The sequence below is a fragment of the Sminthopsis crassicaudata genome, chromosome 5 (assembly GCF_048593235.1).
Source record: "Sminthopsis crassicaudata isolate SCR6 chromosome 5, ASM4859323v1, whole genome shotgun sequence".
In the NCBI taxonomy this organism is placed as follows: domain Eukaryota; kingdom Metazoa; phylum Chordata; class Mammalia; order Dasyuromorphia; family Dasyuridae; genus Sminthopsis; species Sminthopsis crassicaudata.
The window spans coordinates 63,378,570-63,399,979 of record NC_133621.1 but is presented as its reverse complement, the minus strand read 5'-3'; the positions used below and the strand labels follow the sequence as shown (position 1 = coordinate 63,399,979).

At 34.7% G+C, this 21,410-nt stretch overlaps 1 protein-coding gene across 2 annotated transcripts in view; it reads left to right on the top strand.

Moving 5' to 3' along the window:
* LOC141542529 (phenolphthiocerol/phthiocerol polyketide synthase subunit C-like) overlaps positions 1-6,585 on the top strand; it is a 36,344-nt gene extending 29,759 nt beyond the window's left edge. For both annotated transcript variants that reach the window (XM_074266996.1, XM_074266995.1), the window contains exon 7: positions 651-6,585. In XM_074266996.1, the coding sequence (XP_074123097.1) occupies positions 651-6,257 (5,607 nt within the window). In that variant the 3' untranslated portion in view covers positions 6,258-6,585. The remainder of the gene's footprint in view (positions 1-650) is intronic.
* Positions 6,586-21,410: the final 14,825 nt, after the last annotated feature.

The window sequence follows — 21,410 nt, the reverse complement described above, 5'->3', positions numbered from 1 at the left end:
CCAAAATTCAGACTTTTAAGAGAATAAAATAGTTCCGAAGGCCTCCTGAGGATTCTCAGTACTTCTGAGACGGTCCTTGAACACTTGTAACAACTTTTAAAGCCCCTGGGTCACTTAGTACTGCTGAAGTTAATCCTGGAACGGACCACTATATAAAGTAGCCAAATCCTAACAACTCATAGATTCATATGTTAAAGAGTGTATTCTGTACATCACTATTCTGAACCCATAGAATCCCACAGGAAAAAACAGTGAAAGACTGAGCACTCTATTAAAACAAGAAAATAAGAAAGCATGCATGAGAAATTTCTAATGTGGTTTTCAGATAAATATTCAATGTTCTAATTTACAAATTATGAAGGAAAAGTTAACATAGAGTCAATTGTTCATCTGCATGGCTCCCAAACACAGTAGATGGTATTAAAGTGCTTTGTTATATCATAAATATATAACATACACATATATACATATACACATGCATAAAATATACATATACATTCCCACTGATATACTAAATGACAAGACAAATTGGCATACCACTTCCAAAATGGTAAATTACACAAAGTAAAATAGAACATTTCCTCTTTGGATTTTTTAAAATTAGAAACCCTATACCATTCCATGTTACTAAATCATATTTTCTGTAATAGGCACAAGAGGACCACAATAAAATTTGGGGTATTGTCAGCATCAGTGCAGTGAATCAGGATGGACGATCAGTAACTCCCATCACCAAGCCCTCTCAGAAGCAACAGGAAAAACTCTTAGAGAGCATTTATTCAAGCCACATCAACCCATCAATTGTGCAATACATCGAAGCTCACGGGACAGGAACACCTGCTGGCGATCCTACTGAAGCAGAGAGCATAGGCAACATCATTGGTAGAAAAAGATCTAAAAACGTACCTCCTCTGAAAGTTGGTTCAGTGAAAGGCAACATTGGCCACGCTGAGTCAGCTGCTGGGATAGCAAGCCTAATTAAAGTCCTTCTCATGATGGAAAATGAAAAGTTCGTCCCATCACTCCACTATTCACAGAATGTGAGTAACATAGATACCGAAAAGTTAAATCTCTCCATTCCAACAAAAGTAGAGAAATGGGAAGCGTCCCCAGAATTTGGCAGAGTGGCTGGTATAAGCAATTTTGGATTTGGGGGGACCAATGCTCACATTGTTGTCAAACAGTTTAAGCAGCAAACTCAACATATACCTTCTAAAAGGCCCTATGAGATATTTGTACTTTCTGCAGCTTCCAGTAGATCTCTCAAGCTCATAATGGAAGACACCGCTAAACAACTGAGCCAAAGAAAACAAGAATCATTGCAGGATCTAGCCTATACATCAACATGTAGAAGAAACCACACCAGTCACACATATAGAAAAGCATTTGTAACAACTTCCCTAGAGAATCTACCAAAAAGTCTTAATTCTGCAGCTAAAGAACAAATACCTTACACAAAAGGGATTCCTCAATTAATATTTGTGTTCTGTGGTAATGGGACCCATTACAAGGGGATGGGCAAGATTTTGCTCAATTCTGAACCAGTATTCAAAGAAAAGTGCCAAGAAATTGATAATCTGTTTTATAACTATGAACCCATCAGTTTCCTGGATTTAATAGAAAAAGAATTTGATGATTTTTCAAAGCCTGAGATAGCCCAACCACTCCTTTTCATAATTCAAGTGGCTTTAGCAGCCCTCCTGAAATTCTGGGGCATTAAGCCTGCTGCTGTCCTAGGTTCGTCCATTGGAGAAGTAGCTGCTGCCCATTGTGCTGGATTTCTTTCCCTCAAAGATGCTGTGAAGGTTATTCATTACAGAAGCTTATTTCAGTCAAAGGTGGTTGGAGGGAAAATGTTGGTAGTTGGAAACATCCCTATAGAGGAAATCAAAAAAGCACTGGATCCCCACTCTGAAAAAGTCTGCATTGCAGCCTTCAATAGTCCCAATTGTTGTACTTTGTCTGGAGATGCAGATTCTATAAGTGCTGTTCATAAAGAACTATCTCAGCAATTTGGGAAAAGGAACATATTCCTATATATCTTACCCGTTCCAGCTGCTTATCACAGTTCTATGATGGATCCAATAATGAATGACATTACAGAAAGTATAGGAGATCTGGTAAAACAGGAGCCAGAAGCAGAAATGATTTCAACGGTGACTGGAAAAGCGAGTACTAAAAAAGACTTAGTTACGGGCAAATATTGGGCCAGGAATGTTCGAGAGCCAGTTGTTTTCAGTGAAGCCATCGCAACTGCATCTCGAGAAAGGAAAAACCTAGTGTTTGTTGAAATAGGTCCTAAGCCACATTTCAATCGAATCATCAAAGAAATTTTAGGAGAAAACACACTCATTTTTCCTGCCCTACAAAAGGAGAAAAATTATGAGACCCTTTTTGCTCTAGTAAAAAATCTATTTGAATTGGGATATAATCTCAATTGGCCATATTTCTATGATGGGTTGAAAGCAGTTCCAACAGACTACCCCAGATATCAGTTTGATCATCAGAATCTCAAAGAATACCTGAAAACTCTTCAGGAGCATCCCAGCATAACCCATGTCAATCATCCTCTCATTGATAATGCAGATAATGACTTAGAATTCATCTGCACAATATCCCGGGACACCACACCTTATGTCTATGAGCACAAAAACAATGGCGTGCCTTTGATTCCTAGTGCTTTGTTTATAGAGCTTGGTTTAGCCTCAGTGATGAATAGTTCCAAACCCAAAATACCTTTAAAGGATTGTCAGATGAGCATTACTTTTGTAACTCCCTGTATAGTAAAACAAAATGTCCTAGATTTGAAGATCCAAGTGGAATTAAACAAAACAGCAACAGAATTCAGAATATTTTCCTCCTCATCTGCAAATTATGCAACAGGTAAAGTTACAAAAATGAATGAAACTTTGAATGAAATAAATCATCTCTGCCTTGAAAGTATCACACAAAGGTGCAAATCAGTCATACCTGTCAATAAAGTTTATGACATCCTCTCCCTTACTGATTTTCAATATGGTCCTATTTTAAAACAACTAAGTGATATTTTATACTGTGATAATCTAAAGGAAGGCATCACAAGCATTACAGTAAAGGACGAGATCAAAAGGGAAATATATGACTATCATATCCACCCAGTGCTATTAGACTGTTTTTTTCAGATGACAGCTGTGATGGCTGCCAAAAGCATAGAAACTGAAGGAAAACCTGGATTTCCCGTTACCGTTGGCAACCTTGCAGTTTTCAGGAACTTGGAAGACAAAATGCAGATATATATAAAAACCATCAAGTCTAGTGAGGACTATGTTGAAGTGTGTGGCTGCTTTACAAATAAGCATGGCCAAGTTTTGGCTGAACTGAAGAACGTAGGGTTCAAGTTTATAACAGAAACAGCCAGCATTGATAAAGTTTTTCTAGAAAATAGTTGGATAGAAATCTCTCCTATCCCAGTGGTTAGAAATTCGGATGAACCTTCACGGTTCATCGTATTTGCGGATCAATTTGGAGTATCTCAAATGTTAAAAAAGCACTTACATACCAAATCCAAGTATGTTACCTTTGAGGAATGGGAAACAAGTCAAAATTATGAAAGAGCAGGTGACATGATGAAGAAGGAGATCCAGGGCTTCTGTGATGTGTTATTCATGTGGGGAATTCAAATATTAAATGAGGAACTATCAGCAATGCTGATCATGCAACACTTAGCTAAGTGTTGTGAGGCATTTCGTCAAATTGTCTTGGCTTTGAAAGAACAAAACAATCATTGTTCTGTGACAGTTATTACTTACAGAACAACATCAAGAAATGTGAATCACATTAATCCGGGATATGCTCTGCCAGGTATGATAAGAAGCTGTTTTATGGAGGTTCCAGAGATTACTTTTAAGATAATCGATATCAGTTCTACAAATGCACAGGACATAGAAAGCTTAGCACAAACTATCATTAACTATAAAGGAGAAGATTATCCTGAACTCTGGATTGATCAGGGAAAAATTTACACTACAGAAGTCAAATATACTCTTTTTCAAGACTCCAGTGATGTCCTATCTTCAAAGTACCTTCAGAACTCTGAAATGTTTACTTTATACGCAGCAGATCCATATAAGACAACAAATCTGTGTATCCAGTTATCAGACCACAGGACTAATTACCTTGAAAAATATAGTGTTGAAGTTCAAGTGGAAAAAATATGCCTCCATTCAGAAGACTATTTTCCTGTTAGCACTTCTAGTTTGACCTTTGGAAAAACTCTATACTGGACTGAATACACTACAGAAAAACATAAATTGCTAGCCCTGGACTTCAATGGGACAGTAATTAACATAGGCAAAGGAGTGAAAGAAGTGAAGGTTGGCGATCATATCGCCACGTGTTTCCCAGTTGATGCCTCATCGAGAGTGTTAATTCCTGAGTCTGTCTGTCTTGATACCACAAAGGTCAAAGTTCTTAAAAGTACACCTTGTGTATCACACTTCATAATAGCTTGGGAAATTCTTAATCAGGTATTACTTCCAAGAGCAAACCCTCTTGCTTCCCTTGCTGTCGTCTCCACAGAAGTAGAATCTATTCTAAGCAAAGTAATAGCTTTTGCTGCTAAAAGAAATGATTGGAAAGTCAGTCATGTCTTGCCCTCTTCTGATCTATGGAATAACGTGAAAAATTGTCAAGTTCTCATTTTTTTGCCTCCATTAACGAGCTTCAAAGTGGAAGAGTTCTCTAGTCTTTCCCATCTGAAAGATGTGGTGTTTGTTCATGGGAGTCCCCAGCCTGAATTTCTGCAGCAACTTTTTCATAATGGCAATGAAAACGTTCAAATTCACACAGTAAACCTGAACCAGATTTTTCAGAAATCATCTCTACTGAACACCAACACGGCTGTCTTTAAGTGGCTATATTCAACGAACTTGAAATCAATTCCAAATTTAGCCTATTCTGTTTTTCAACAAAATAAGTCATTTGAAAATATAGAACCAGATCTTTTCTCCTACTTCACATGTACAGCTATTCCAGTTGCTGCTTTGGGAGGAAAGTCCCCAGAAAGTGAAATTTCAGACATACCTAAGTGTATAGGAGGAAATAAATTGTTTAAGTCCAATGCAGTGTATATTGTGTCAGGTGGACTCTCTGGCCTTGGCTTAGAAACAGTAAGATTTATTGCTCAGAATGGAGGTGGCTCTGTGGTGATTCTTTCAAGAAGAAGTCCAAATGCTGATCAACGAAAAGAAATACAGTCTTTTGAAAGTCAGAACGAAGGCTGCAACATCATCAGCTTGCAGTGTGATGTGAGTAACACATATGAAGTGAAAAAGGTATTCAATTATATTGTCAATATCTTTCCAAAGGGTGCTATCAAAGGTGTGTTTCACAGTGCAGTTGTATTGGATGATGCATATCTTGAAGCTCTGAACCTCACTCGCTTTGAAAACGTGTTAAGTCCCAAAGTTGCAGGAGTTATAAATCTTCATTGTGCTACTAAAGGGCATGAGCTGGATTATTTTGTCTGTCATTCATCTGTTTCTTCATTCCTTGGGAATGCAACCCAAACAAATTATGCTGCTGCTAACTCCTTTCTAGATATCTTTTGCCATTATCGGAGAAACAGTGGTCTTGCTGGTCAATCTATTAACTGGGGAGCTATGAACATTGGACAACTGCTAAACAAAGAGAATCTTCAAAAGTTTTTAGCAAGCAAGGGAATACTCACTCTTCAGAAATCTGAAATTTTTAAGTACTTTAGTAAATGCTTACTCCTAAATAATCCTCAGCAAGCAATTATTAAATTTCATTTCAAAAATTTACAGGATTACTATTTTACTCAGGTTCCAGCTCTCAGAATCCGTTTTTCAACAATTTTCCACGAAGAAATCAAGGAGTTGGATGAACCTGACTTAGTTGTCCATGAAAATTCATCTCTGACAACGAATGAAGGATCTCAGACATCGAATGAAGCATACCTTAACTCCCTTGCAAATGAATTCAGCAGTACCGATCTTAAAGACATTTCGATGGACACACCTCTTATATCACTTGGCTTGGACTCTTTGGCAGCTATAACCCTGAAAAATAAGCTCTACCATGACAAACAAGTGGATGTTCCTCTTATCAAATTACTTGATCCTGATGCAACTCTGATGAGCTTAAAAGTGCTTTTAGATAAAAATTTAAGAGAAAAAGCCCACAGTAGAGACAAAAAAAATAAAGCAACTAGTTCTAGAATAGCTGAAAGAAGATTAATGAACAAAAGTGAAAATTAAAATCCAAAAACACAAAATGGGAAACATGGCGCTTTGAGCATAGTAAATAATTAACTCACCATTTTATAACTCTCTGACTCAGATTTCAAACATAATATTAAGGATTCAAATATCACAACACTTACATTTAGAGTCTACTAGAATTCAGGTAGTAGGAAAAGCTTCCAGGAACAATTAAAAAAGAATATATATGAGACAAAGGGACTATTAACTAGAACACTATATCAAAGATATATAATCATTATGTAAAACAGCTCCAAATTATCAGAAGCACACAAATTTCCACAGCAAACACATTTAAAAATAAAAGTTTGACATTACAATGGAATATTTTGTCTTACTATGGAAAAAAAAAAAAAAGACTAGTTAGAAAGGTTGTTTGGAGAGTATATATCATAGGAAAAATATTTGGAATAAGATAGCAGAATTGTGAAATCTTAGTATAATCAAGGTCCTCCAAAGCTTTCTAGTTCAACCTGACCTTAATGAAGAAATCCGTCTGCAACATATCTGACAGTAATCTAGTCTGTATTTATAGTCTTCTAGTAAAGGGAAACCTATTATATCGCAAGGCAGTCATTCTACTTTTTGGTAACTGGTAGGAATTTTATCTTTAATCAAGCTTTTGACCACTGCTCTGCAATTTTCCCACTGCTTTTGGCATGATGCTCTGGAATTTATTCTCCTAAAGAATGTTAAGCCATTGGATCATACTTATCCTTTAAATTATATCCAATTTTTTCAATTCAATAAACATTTACAGAGTATGAAACACAGTACTAGCTTCTTGAAACACAAAAGCAAAATGGAAATCTTCCTGCTATCAAAGGGCTTATATTTTACTGGTGGAAATGAAATATACACAGAGAAGTAAAGACAAGCCAGTTTGGTGGAAATGAGAGCATTAAAAACTGGAAGGATCAAGAAAGAGACTGCTTTGAATAACAAGATGTAAGCTTTGAAGGAAGCTAGGGTTCTGACACATGGACATGAGGAATAGATGGACAGGCAATGGAATGTCAAGTTTGTTCAGTGAATATTATATAGACTGATTTGGCAGGGACATGGAACACATGAAGGAGAGTAATATGTTAAAGAAAAAAGTTTAGAAAGGTAGGCTGAAACCAAATTGAGGAAGGCTTTAAGTGGCACACTCAGGACTAAATATATGTGTGTATGTGTATATATGTATTATGTATAGTGAAAGGCAATAGAGGGCCATTGAAGCTGCATGAGAAGGAGGATGATGTGATCATACCTGTGTCTTAAGATTATTTTCTCAACCATGTGGAGGATGGATTAAAGAAGGCAAAGACTTGGAAACATGTCAATCGGTTAAGAAGTGATTAAAAATAGTTAAAGTGAAAGATAAGATACTGATAGAATTGGTAAGGTTCAACAGCTGAGGATATTTTGGGGACAAGAGAAAAAGCAGTGCTAAGACTAATTCATGAAGTCATGAATCTGAGTGACCAGAATGATACTCTTGACAGAAGCCAGGAAGTTTGAAAGAGGAGCAGATTTTGAGGGAATATGAGTTCTATTTTGAACCAGTTGAATTTTAGATACCAGAGGTACCCTAGGAACTTTCCAGTAAGCCTGTGACAAGTTTGGAGCTCAGGGGACTGGGGTGGAGCCAAGATAATAGAGAGTAGACAGGACTTTGCCTGGGCTCTTCCTGGGTTCCCTCAAAATAAACACCAGATCAAGCTCTGAATGGATTTTGGAGTGACAGAACCCATTTGGAGTATAACAAATTTCCAGCAGAAGATACCTTGGAAGGTCTTCAGGAAAGGTCTGTCTCAATTGGGTAGAGGAGTGACAAGGTGACATGCCCAAGGTGGAGACCTAAATGTGGAGAATATAATTGGAGGCTTGTAGATAAAATACAACAGTGTTGGTTACTCTCTCCCATTTCAGAAGGCCAGTGGATCAGCAGACTAGCTGTGAAACCTCCAACACAATTACAGAAGACAAATAGTGAGCCTCTGAACCCCAGCATAACAGACAGGACTTGGCCAGATCTACCTAGTGTAGGGAGGAAGCCGTCAACACCAGGCCTCAGTGCAGCATGAAGCCCCTGTCACCCTATAGAGAAAGCTTGAGACAATCTCCCCTGTGCCTTAGAAGCAGACCTCAACCTTCAAAAATGAGCAAAAAAGAAAAAAAAAGTTCTAACCATTGATAACTATTATGGAGGCTGGGAAGAACAGAACTCAAATCCAAAGGATGCTAAATGCAAAATGCCTCCAGATAAAGCTTCAAAGGGGGATATGAACTGGTCTCCAACTCAAAAGGTTCTCTTGGAAGAATTCAAAAAGGATCTTTAAAAAGAGAAGAAAATGGGGGAAGGAAATGAGAGCTTTGCAGGAGATTTTGGAAAAGGAGAAATTGATTGAAGAAAACTCCTTAAAAAATAAATTTGATGAAATAGAAAAAGAAAATAAGTTGAAAATAGAATTGGTGAAATGGAAAAAAAAAAAAAAACCAACTCCTTAAAAAATAGAATTAGTGAAATGGGGGAAGGGGGAATCCAATGAACAAAACAACTCCTTTAAAAGTACAATTAGCCAAACACAAAAGGAAGTAAAACTGAAGAAAACAATTCACTAAAAATTAAAATTGGACAAATGGAAGTGAATGACTCAATGAGACATAAGAACCAGTCAAACAAAACTAAAAAAAAAAAAAAAAAAAAAAAAAAACAACCACCTGAAACAATAGAAGAAAAAGTAAAATACCTCACTGGAAAAACAACTGACCTGGAAAATAGATTCAGGAGAGACTATCTAATCCTGAAAAGCCACAATAAAAAAAAAAAAAAAAAAAAAAAAAGAGCCTGGACAGCATCTCTTAAGAAATCATCAAGGAAAACTGCCCTGATATCTTAGAATTAGAAGGTAAAATAGCTTTTGAAAGAATCCTCTAATCACCATCTGAAAGAGACTCCAAAATGAAAACTCCAAGGAATATCATAGCTAAATTCCAGAATTATTAGATCAAGGAGAAAATACTGCAAGCAGCTAGTTGAGGAGTCACAATCAGGATTACTCAGAACCTGGCAGCTTCCACTTTAAAGGATCAAAGAACCTGGAGCCAGGAGATTCAATCTAGATATATAGTTTTGAGAATCATCAACATAAAGATGAGGATGTAAAAAGAGTTAATGAAAACATGATGAAAGAAAATGTATAGAGAGAAAAGGTCTCAGGACAGAAAGTTGGACTATATTCATCTTTAGGAGGCAGGAAATAATTATCTAGTAATGGAAACTGAAAAAGAACAATCAAATGGACAGGTGAAAAATAAGGAGAAAGTTGTATCACAAAAGCCGAAAGAAGAGAAGCAAATGGTAAATTTTGTCAAAAATGTTGGAAAGGTCAAGTAAGATGAGGACAGATGAAAGTATATTTACTTTGATTTGAAATTAGTGGTAATTCTGCAGGAAGTTATTTCTGTCCATTGGTGGTGCCAGAAGCTAATTTAAACAGGATTGCGTGTCAAGTAAGAAAGTGGAGTATCAAGTAGATGACTTTTCCTAAGAGTTTGACTAGGAAATGGAAAAGATATAAGAAGATAACCTGAGGGAATGAAAAGATAAAAGTAAAAAAAATTAGGATAAAGAATAGGATATATTTTAGGGAACAGAGAGATACTGTAGTAGATAAGGAACAACTATAGAAGATAGATATGAAGCAGGATGGAAGCTCTTTGAAATGATTTGAAGAGGATGTAATCAAAGACATAAATGGAAAGACTGACCTTGATTATATAGTCATCTCATCCTCAGAAACTGAGGCAAATCAGTAGAGTGCTGTGGAGGAAGAAGATAGCAATATAATGATTTTGAGATATAGGCCTTGAAGAGAAAGAGGGAGGGTTTCAAAACAAATAGCTTCTGTTTTTCAGTACAGTAGGAGTCAAGGTCTTCTACAAAAAAAAGGGAAATTATATAATGTTTTAAGATTTGCAAAGCATTTTATATATATTATCTCATTTAATTCTCACAATAATCCTGTGAATTATTCTCATTTTTAACCACAAAATTGGGATTAAGAGTAGTGACTTCTCACCAGCAATTTAGCATCAGAAGAAGAAATTAAATTCATGTCTTTATCTCTCCAGTCCAGTAGTCTTACAGACATCATTTAGCTGCAATCAGTTTTAAGAATAGAAGAGCAGGGCCTAAGATAAAAAGTCAATAAAGATTAAAAAGATTTCTCTGCAACAATGAAGACCCATTTGAGATAAGATAACATACATTTGTAAGAGAACCAGTCAACTACATACTCTCTTTGTAAGGGTGAAGGAAGACAGTGAAAAAAAAACCCAGTGTGGGAGGTTGGCTAGGAATGAGAAGCAATAAGGAAGAAATTCAAGATAGGGGTGATAAATCAATAAACCGATGGGGGGAAAGCTTGCAAGGGGGAAAGAGAGATCAGATCATGAGTGACAGACTGGGAGAAAAAAGATGAGTAGAAATACTGACAATACGTCACAATAAAGACAACGGGTTTTGGAGGAGTAAAGGGAGAAATAGGCAGAAAATTATAATCGGAGAAGAAAAATTCAGAATCTAAGATCATGAGGTTGCAGTTATGTGAATAGTGAGAAAAGGCACAATTATGCTGAGAAATTTGTTCTGACATTGATGACGCTTCTCATTTCCTCCAGAACACTCTGGAATTAATGATAGAGTGTCTGTGAAGCAGTTGTCCTCAATGTAGTGTCAATGGCACATCAAGGAACTCACACTATTATGAATACTGAGAGATCAGAGAGAAGAATGAACACATCTGGACTCAGTTTCCTAGAAAGAAAAAAACCAGTAGTCATGTGACTGCTCCAGGGAATGATGTGTACCAAAGAAAGGGAAGCTGAGATGAGGGGTCAAAAAGAAACATAAATTTACACAGATGTAGGTCTCTGAAGCCAGGGCTGTTCTGGTTCTGATACTACCATGTGCACTAAGGAGCACCCCAACTCCTTAGAAAAAGAACTACATAGCTCCAGAACCAGCGGTGGATGGAGGAAGTTATCAGAGGGTCCTGGAACAAGACAGGAAAAGCAAGAATGCTAACTGAAAGCAATGGAAAATGATGATCCAGTGGAGTTTGACAGAAGTTTGAGCCAATAAGCAATGAAAGATAGAGTAAATACAAGCCTTGTTCTTTTGTCCTTCACTAAAGAACTCACTGAGAGTTATTTGAACCCTACAAGTCAAGAGGAGTTAACTCTTATCAACCCTGAATACTTTCCAGTTTCAGGAATAGAGTCCAACCCCTAGTTATATCATATGTGTAGAACATAGCTTCCTGGGAGACAGAGCTGACCACAAGGAAGAGTTGCTTAGGTATTTACCACAAGTACTCTCCCCTGGTGTAGAAGGGAGATAAAAACTAAACCAGAGCTCTACTGGATCTATATTTCAAAGAGATCATAAAGAAGCAAAAGGACCCTCATTTGCAAAAATGTTTGTAGCAGCCCTTTTTGTAGTGGCTGGAAGTGGCAAGGAACTGAGGGATGCCCATCAGTTGAAGAATGGCTGAATAAGTTATGGCACATGAATAGTGGAATATTGTTTTTTAATAAACGATCAGCAAGATGATTTCAGAGAGACCTAGAAAGATTTACACTATCTGATACTGAGCGAAGTGACTAGAACCAAGAGAACTTTGTACACAATAATAAAAATATTAAGTGATTTTCAACTCTGATAGATATGGCTCTTTCCAACAATGAGATGATTCAAGGTAATTGCAATAGATTGTGATAAAGAGAGCCATCTGCATCCAGAAAAAGGATTGTTGGGACTGAAAGTGATTCACACCTTTTTTGTTGTTTGCATGTTTTTCTTTCTCATTTTTTTTTCCCTTTTTGATCTGATTTCTCTTGTGTAGAATGATAATTGTGGGGAAAAGTATAGTAGAATTGTACATGTTTAACATATATTGGATTACTTGCTGTCTAGAGGAAGTGAGAGGAGGTGGAAAGGAGGGAGAAAAAATTGGAACACAAGGTTTTGCAATGGTAAATGTTGAAAACTATGCATATGAAAACTATGGAATTTCATTGAAAAAAAAAACAAAACCTCAGAGTATACAGCTAGAGATCTACATAGGTCCCTATATGGGTCTCTATAAGTTCCTATATGAGAAATAGGGATAATTGTAGAGAGAAAGAAAGCTTCTAGATTGCTTTGGGGTTTAGGTATGGGTCTTTTTTCATTTTTTTTCAGTTGGGTTGAGGAAAGCCTATCCTATTTGATATACTAATCTGAACGCTTGCATGGCAACTAATAGCCCTTTTCTCTTTTTTAAAAATACAGACTCTGACAATATTCTAGTATTTCAAAATCTAACTAGAGATCACAGACTCAAAAGAGATTTCTTTGAGAAGCTCTTAAAATCAAACCTAATCAATACAAACTAAGAGTTTCAGTTTGGGGCTATAGATTATAGTTTCATTAAATATAATTGTATTAAAGTTTACTTGGGATACAAAAGAATTCTTAGGCTTTTCTCTGTTGATTATACATGTATCAAAATTAGATTCAGAAATGACTCTTGGATTACTTCTGTTTAATTAAAACCTTCTGAAATACAATACAAAAGGCACCAGTAAAGCAAATTCTTCCTACATTCAATGTGACTCAGTCTTTATAACTGTTATACTATTCCTTGTGAAGCCAAGGACTTCTATTTTGTTTTTCATGGCTTTTCCTTTTTAATTTCCAAAGAACAAAGCAAAACACAAAGCATTTAATGCATGATAGCTTCTTCTCAAAAAATAAAATTAACAAGTTAATTTAACAAAATTATATTCTTTAGTACTTTTCAAGGTGTTTTCACTTCAAGATTTGCTTTGAAAATCTTGAGTCTCAAGATATTTTTTAAAAATGCATAATCAGAATACTCAATAATGAATTTGTTAGATGAAATAATGATTCACATTTATATAATTAAAGGTTTATAGAAGGCTTTTCTCACAATTTTGAGACAACTAGTACAAGTATTATTAACATGGGGAAAGATGCTCTGGAAGTTAAATTATTTGTCCATGATTTTATACCCAATTAGGTATCGGAGATGATATTTGAACCCAGGTTTTCAGATTCCAAGTCCAGAATGCCCCCATTCACCCCACTCAATACAATGTCAACACAACTACAAAACAGCAGAACATAGTCCAAATGAATTCCTTAAAACAACAGAAAAAGGTGGCTCAGGAAACCAATCCACAGAATCCAAAATTAGAAGTGATATTTGAAATCATCTTATCCAACAAATCATTAACAAGGGGTTTTCAGTGATATGAAACACTATCAACCAAAACAACCAGATTTAGAATACAAAGCCTTTCCTTCTATCTTTCTGTGAAAAAAGATATTTACTAGAGTCCCCTACCGTGAAGAATTGGCTAGATTTTTCTTAAGGCCTTACCTCATAGATATTAGGTTAATTTTTTTCCTTAAAAGGCATTGAAATATTCCTCAAGACTTAATTGACTCAGGGAACCATTTAGCCTCCAACTCACCTGAGTAAAATAGCCAGCTCCTCCTAGCAGCCTGGCCAACACTGGAAAGTTATGCTAAATAGAATGAATATCACATCCTCAATGAAAAAATATCTTTTCCCTGTTCTGAATGTCCTTCCCTAGTTATGGCTGAGTAAGCTTCTGTATGTTAACTATTGAATGGGCTGCCTCATTTCATTACCATCTAGAGCTAGAGCTATTGGCCCAGCCTGAGCCAGGCCTGGCCAACTCTATGAGCTATAGTGTTTTCCTAACCCTACAACTCATTATGAGCTTCTACTTAATGTGCTTTCAATTAATAATCAATAATATATATATATACATATATATATAAACATATATATATAGAGAGAGAGAGCTATAAAATATATATATATTCTCACAAGACTATAATTTGTATTCATAAAAAGAATGGGTTAAAAACATGGTAGCTACACACATAGGCCTGGACTAGTGTAGTATCCTGCTGATGAGTCTGCATGCCTCTATTCAGTGACCCAAAGAGATTTTCCCAAAGTGCAGACCCAATCATATCATCCCAGTATTCTACAAGCTCCAATGGCTCTCAATTGTCTCCACAAATATATAATCTGTCTGGCATGCAAAGTCCTTCATAGTCTATCCCTCTCCCATCTTTTCTGTCATCTTATATATATTAGTCTTTGCCATGTATTCTTTATTTCAGTGACTGGCCTCCTGGTTGTTCTGTAAAAAAAAAAATTAATCTCTAAGCTTTAGCCATTTTTCTCTTACTTTTCCCCCATCCCCAGAATGTTCTCTTTCAACTCTGCCTACTGACTTTTTTGACTTCCACTAAGTCTTAACTAAAAGGAGAAATCTGAAGAGTCAGTAATGAAGTTAAAAGAAGAATAAAAGAGTGAGAAGTAAATCATGAAAGGATGAAACTCTTGGTCCAAATAGAATCATAAGTAAATTCTATCAGACTTATAAAGAGAAACTACTACTAACTGCTACAAAAATTATTCTCAAAAACAGAGAGAAAAAAAAAACACACTATAAAACTTCTTTTGTGAAGCAAAGATGGTCCTAAATCTACCCAAAGATTAAAGCAGAGAAAGATCTATAGACCAATTTTATTAACAAATATTGTTGTAAAAGTTATAAATAAAATCCTTATTAGGCAATATAGCAATACATTCAGAAAATAATTCACTATTAGCAAATTGAATTCATCAATCTGGAGATAAATGTTTCGATATTAGGAACACAATTAGCACAATTAATCATACTTTTAAAATAAATGATGATTTCAAACTGTGTAGGAATGCTTTTGACAAAACACAATACACAATTATGTTAAAACTGTAAAAAGTATGATTATGGAAGGGACTTTTACCATTAAAAAAAAAAAAATGTACCTCAAACCAAGAGCTGGAATAAAACAAGCGTGCCCTTTTCTCCACATTATTAGACATAATTTTAAGAGTTAGCTATAGCAAGAGAAAAAATAGAATTAAATGTTTGCTGCCAAAAGAGGAAAAAATCCCTATTTGTAAGTAATAATGTTATATAACTAGAAAAATCGATATAATCAATGAAGAAATAAATTGAAATTATTAATGACTTTAGTAAAAGAGCAGAATACAAAGTAAACCTACTTAAAAATCATCAGCATTTATATTACATAATATTAATAAAGACCAGGATTGAAATAAATTCCATTCAAAGAAATTAATAAATACATAAAGTACTTTAGCTTAATCTACTGAGACGTATAATAAGATTTATTTAAATACAACCAGAAAACATTCTTTAAAGAAATAAAGGCAGAAAAATATTCCCTTCTTCTGATCCAGCCGTATCAAAAAGATGAAAATTATTGAAACTCCTAGAAATTGATTAATATTTATTGCTTGTATTTCCTCTTTTCTCCCCAGTGTTTTACATTTTAGTTTTCAATATTACTCACCTGAAACTTTTCTTATTTTCTTTTCCCACCTAAACATTACTACTACCTTCTCTCTGAGATTACTTCCATTTTGTCCTATTTAAAGTCATTTACAACCTGGCTCCAACCTATCTGTTAAGTCTTATGGTATAGTATCCTTTACATTCACCATAGTCAATCAAACTGGCATACTTCATTGTTTTATTCATGCACAATATTTTCTTTGTGATCACATTGCCTTTTCATTCTCCATACCTAGAATGTACTTCTTCATATTACTATTTCTTATAATCCCCATATTTTCTTCAATACTTAGCTGAAATGCTACCTTTTATATCAAGTTTTTCCTGTCTCCCCCAGGCACCAGGGCCTTTTTCCCAAAATAATTTATATATGTACACATTATCACACCAACTAATTTATAAATTCCTTCAGGCAACAAACTGTCTCACATTTGACTTTTTATCTTCAGTGTCTAGCCCATTGCCTGACGACATCATTTAAGAAATATTGATTAATTTAATTCATAAATCTAATGTTCTGTCAACATCTTATAATCAATTAACCAATCAATTAGCATTTATTAAATGTCTCCTACGTGACAGGCACCATGATAGGGGATGATAAGATAAAGATAGAAACAATCCCTACTCACAAGAACCTTAAATTCTAACATGGGAGATAACTATATAAGTATAAAAGGAATATGAAGAAGATAAATATAAATTTATTATATAGCTATCATTTATATAGTGCTTTAAGTTCAAATCACTTTACATGTATCTTACTTGAATCTCACAATTATCTTCTGAGATAGATGCCATTATTATAGTAGCTGGATCAGGAAAATTTTGAATGAACTTTGCCTTTTTTAGAAAAAGAACATAAGATAGAAATGAAAGAGTACATTCTCAACATAAAAGATGGCCAGTGTGATCAGAGAAATGCAAATTAAGACAACTCTGAGATATCACTACATACCTGTCAGATTGGCTAAGATGACAGGAACAAATAAATGATGAATGTTGGAGGGGATGTGGGAAAAATGGGACACTAATACATTGTTGGTGGAGTTGTGAAAAAATCCGGCCATTCTGGAGAGCAATCTGGAACTATGCCCAAAAAGTTATCGAACTGTGCATACCCTTTGATCCAGCAGTGCTACTACTGGGCTTATATCCTAAAGAAATACTAAAGAGGGGAAAGGGGCCTGTGTGTGCCAAAATGTTTGTAGCAGCTCTTTTCGTAGTGGCTAGAAACTGGAAGATGAATGGATGTCCAATTGGAGAATGGTTGGGTAAATTATGGTATATGAATGTTATGGAATATTATTGCTCTGTAAGAAATGACCAGCAGGATGAATACAGAGAGGCTTGGAGAGACTTACATCAACTGATGCTGAGTGATATGAGCAGAACTAGGAGATCATTATACACTTCAACAACAACACTGTATGAGGACATATTTTGATGGAAGTGGATATCTTCAACATAAAGAAGATACAACTCACTTCCAGCTGATCAATGATGGACAGAAACAACTACACCCAGAGAAGGAACACTGGGAATTGAATGTAAAATATTAGCACTACTGTCTATCTGCCCAGGTTACTTATACCTTCAGAATCGTTAAAAGTGTAATGTAATTAAATTTCCAAGTAAATATGAAAATCCATAAAATTTTAGTTCTTCAAAGAATTAATTTTTCTTGCTTGAAACATCTAGCTGGATTGAAATTTTGATTTTATCTCAATATGCTCCCTGGAAAGTTATTAAAAAGAGAATACTAAGTTTATGTCTTTTAAAATATCAATGTTGCCTTTTAGAGAAAAATTATTATGAAAAGGGATCCACAGTCTTCCTCCACCTGCCACAGTCCCTCAACTTCCTTTAACTCATTCAACTGAAACTTTTCCCTCCAAAGTTTTCTTTTAATTGAAAGATCTAATGGCCTTTTTTCTCAGTCTTTATCTTTCATGACCTCTCTGCAACCTTTGATACTATTAATCATTCTCTTCCCCTTGATACTCTTTTTAAAAATTTTTTAAAGCTTTTTATTTTCAAAACACAAGCATAATTTTCAACATTCACCCTTGCAAAACCTTGTGTTCCAAATTTTTTTCTCCCTCCCTTCCCTTCCTGCTCCCTAGATGACAATGTTAATCCAACATGTTAAACATGTGCAATTCTTTTATACATATTTCCACAATAATCTTGCTACACAAGAAAGAGCAGATCAAAAAAAGAAAAAAAAAATGAGAAAAAAAAATGCAAGAAAACAACAAAAAGAGTGAAAAAACTATGTTGTGATGCATATTCAGTTCCCACAGTCTTCTCTCTAGGTGCAGATGGCTTTCTCCATCATACGTTTATTGGAATTGGCCTGAATCACCTCACTGTTGAAAAAAGCCAACCAAGTCTGTCAGAGTTGATCATCAATACATTTTTCTTTTGAAACTACTATAACATTACTTTATCTTGGTTTTTCTCCAGCTTCTCTGATTTCTCCCCATTTCTTTTACTGGATCTTCATCCAGGTCATATCTACTCAGTGATGTGTCCCCCACCCAGGGATCTCTCTTGGATCATCTTCACCTTCTATATTATTTCTCTTGATGATTTCATCAGCTTCCACAGATTCAATTATTATATCTACATTTATGATTCTCAGAACTACTTACCCATCCCTAACTTCTCCTAACTTCCATTCTCACATTTCTAATAGTCTATAGGACATTTCAGGCTAGATGTGTTGAGCACTCTGCCAAGCACTGGAAAAATTATCATTTTTAGGCAAATCAGCTCCTACTCTCATGATCTTTGAATTTCTATCACACTAACATAATGGCTGCAAAAAGTAGGAGCTTGAAGTTATTAAATTGAATTCTCTGTGATTTTATTAACACTAGAATATTATCTTCTTTTGGTGAAATGTCTTTGATACACCTTAACAAGGTAAAATTGTTTTTGAATTATGAGAATTAATCCTTTAAAAGTTCATTTTTATCTAAAATTAATGTTTGATTAATAAATTTAGGGATACATGCATATATCTTGTAAATAAAAACCTATAATAAAATACTTTAAAATAAATAAAATAGATTTAGGGATAAGGGATAGATATAATTTCATCAATAAAAAAAAACCCTCTATAAATGGGTGTTGTTACAGTTGCTTAGAATACCAAAATTTTAACTTGTTCACGGCCATATAGCTAATGGTCTATCAAAGATGGCACTTGAATCAATGTCTTCCCGATTCCAAGGTCAGATTTCTATTCAATAGCATATGATGATATCTATGATAAACCACATACAAAAAAGACTTACAAAAACTGAAATATAAAATAAGGCTATTTCAGCAAGAACTGCTTTAAGTAATGATACAATAGCCATTCTAAAAACAAAAAACAAAAAACAAAAAAAAACTCTGAAACATTTTACATAACAGCATTATTGTGCAATGATTAACTGTGAATGACTTAGCTATTCTCAACAATACAAAGATTCAAGACAACCCTGAAGAGCCTATGATGAAAAATGCTGTCTACTCCCAGAGAAAGAAATGAGGGAATCTGAATGAAAATCAAAGCATATTGTTTTTTATTTTATTTTTCTTGGGGAGCGAAGGGGGTGGGGGACTATTGGCCTATGTTTTCCTTAACAACATAGTTAATCTGGAAATGTTTTGTATAATTGAACATGTATAAGCCTTATCAAATTGCTTGCCTTCTTAATGAAAGGAGAAGGATAATGGGGTTGGAGAGAATTTGAAACCCAAAATTATAAAAAGCAAAGGCTAAAAATTGTTTTACATATAATGAAGAAAAATAAAATTTTAAAAATAAACATCATGGCCAAGCTTTTTTTTAAGTCCCTAAAAATTACAAATGTTTTTAGTATGCAAATGATTTAAAAGCAATTACTCCATTACTATTTTAATATCCTTTAGTACAGTAATTACAACTTTAATAGAGAACTCCTTTTTAACATAAAAATGGTTTTATGCCTCAAATTAGTTATTAGTGCCCATCAATTGAAAAATACATGTTGACAGAGTATGAGAACAGCAATTCTTTTTTTTATTTTGAAAGTCTTATTTATTCTAATTTACATAAACAAAGCCATGAGCTATTCTCTTATTCTCAGAGTGTTATTAAACTTTTTTTTTAAATCCATTCAGAAGAAAATAAAGAGGATTTGGCTTTATCATGACAGGATTCTTTTGTTTTAAAGATCCAAGCAGATTTTTTAAAAATCTCTTTGAAGGTAGACATAATATAAAATAGAACTAAGTTATGAAAATATTAACTGTGTTCGGCACCACTTCTTAAAAGGAACCAATAGAATATAAATAAAAATTCCTTGAAAACAGGAATTGTTTCATTTTGTTTCCTCAATACAATCCTTCCTCAATTTTAGGAAGGATTTTAGAAAATAGAGAATGTCCAGAGGAAACTGACCAGGATGATTAGGGATCTCAAAGCCATTTTATGTAAAGATCATGAAAAGAACTGGAGATGTTTAATTTGAAGGAGAACTAGAGGGGATGATACAACTACCTTCTACAGTATTTCACATAAGGTTTGTGCTATTTCAATGGTTAGAGACAATGTAGCATAATGGATGTACCCCTGGAAACCAGAAAGATCCTGGGTTAAATCCTACCTCTGATACATATCAACTATAATACCCGAGGGAAGTTAAAGAACAGTAATTCTTAAACATACTTTTGAAAAATAGTATTGAACAGATAGTTATATCCACAATTAACAAAGCCAAAATCCATAATGGAACCTATCAGTAAAAAGCAACTGCTTTTTTTGATAAAAATAAATACACCTAATGGTGTGCTTGGTTATTTTGTTATTCACTCATAATGAATATTTCAATGAAACTAAATAAAGGAAAATGGCTGGTACACCTCCATGGATTCAACAACTCAATAATACCCTTTCAATAAGAATTCCAAAGACCCCACGTTGGAGAACATTAAAACCAAGCTGTCTGATTTGGACTAAAACAGAATTTTTTCACCCCTGAATTATTTGTACACTTGTCTTAATCCTTTATTACAGCATTTAAGTCCAAGGAATTTAAATTAGCTTCTATCAAAAAACATTTGGAAAGGGGTCTAGATTTATGATTTCATCCTGTAAGGAACTCTTGATCTAGAAATTACCTCCCTTAATACAGATCAGCAGTTCATCTGTACATAATCTTAGAATTACATGAGGACTGTGAGGGATAGAATTTGTGAACTGGGCTCTGCTGACTTCAAGGCAGTCTCTATCCACTTTACCATGCTGCCTCCCTTTTCCAAAGTAAAAGCTTAGAAGTTTTGTTTCAGGACCTAATATCTGAGAATATTCACAAGACTTTTAGCATCATGAGCTTTGTACAAAACAAGAGCTACCTCTAATTGGGACTTCCAAAAGATGCTGGCACTTCAAAGAATAAATTCATCATCTGGGGGAAAAAAAAAATTCTAAGGACTTCTAAAATTCTCAGAAATTTCCCATGTTCTCTATATGAAGCTTTTCTAGATCCTTCCAATAGTGAATATTCTTCACCCCTCAAACTGCCTTATATTTAAACACTTTGTATTTATTCTCTTTTCATTTATTCTGTATATACCTATCTAAGTCTTCTGCATTAGAGTCCTTATCAATAGGGATTATTTTATTCATTGAATTTATATTCCCAATAC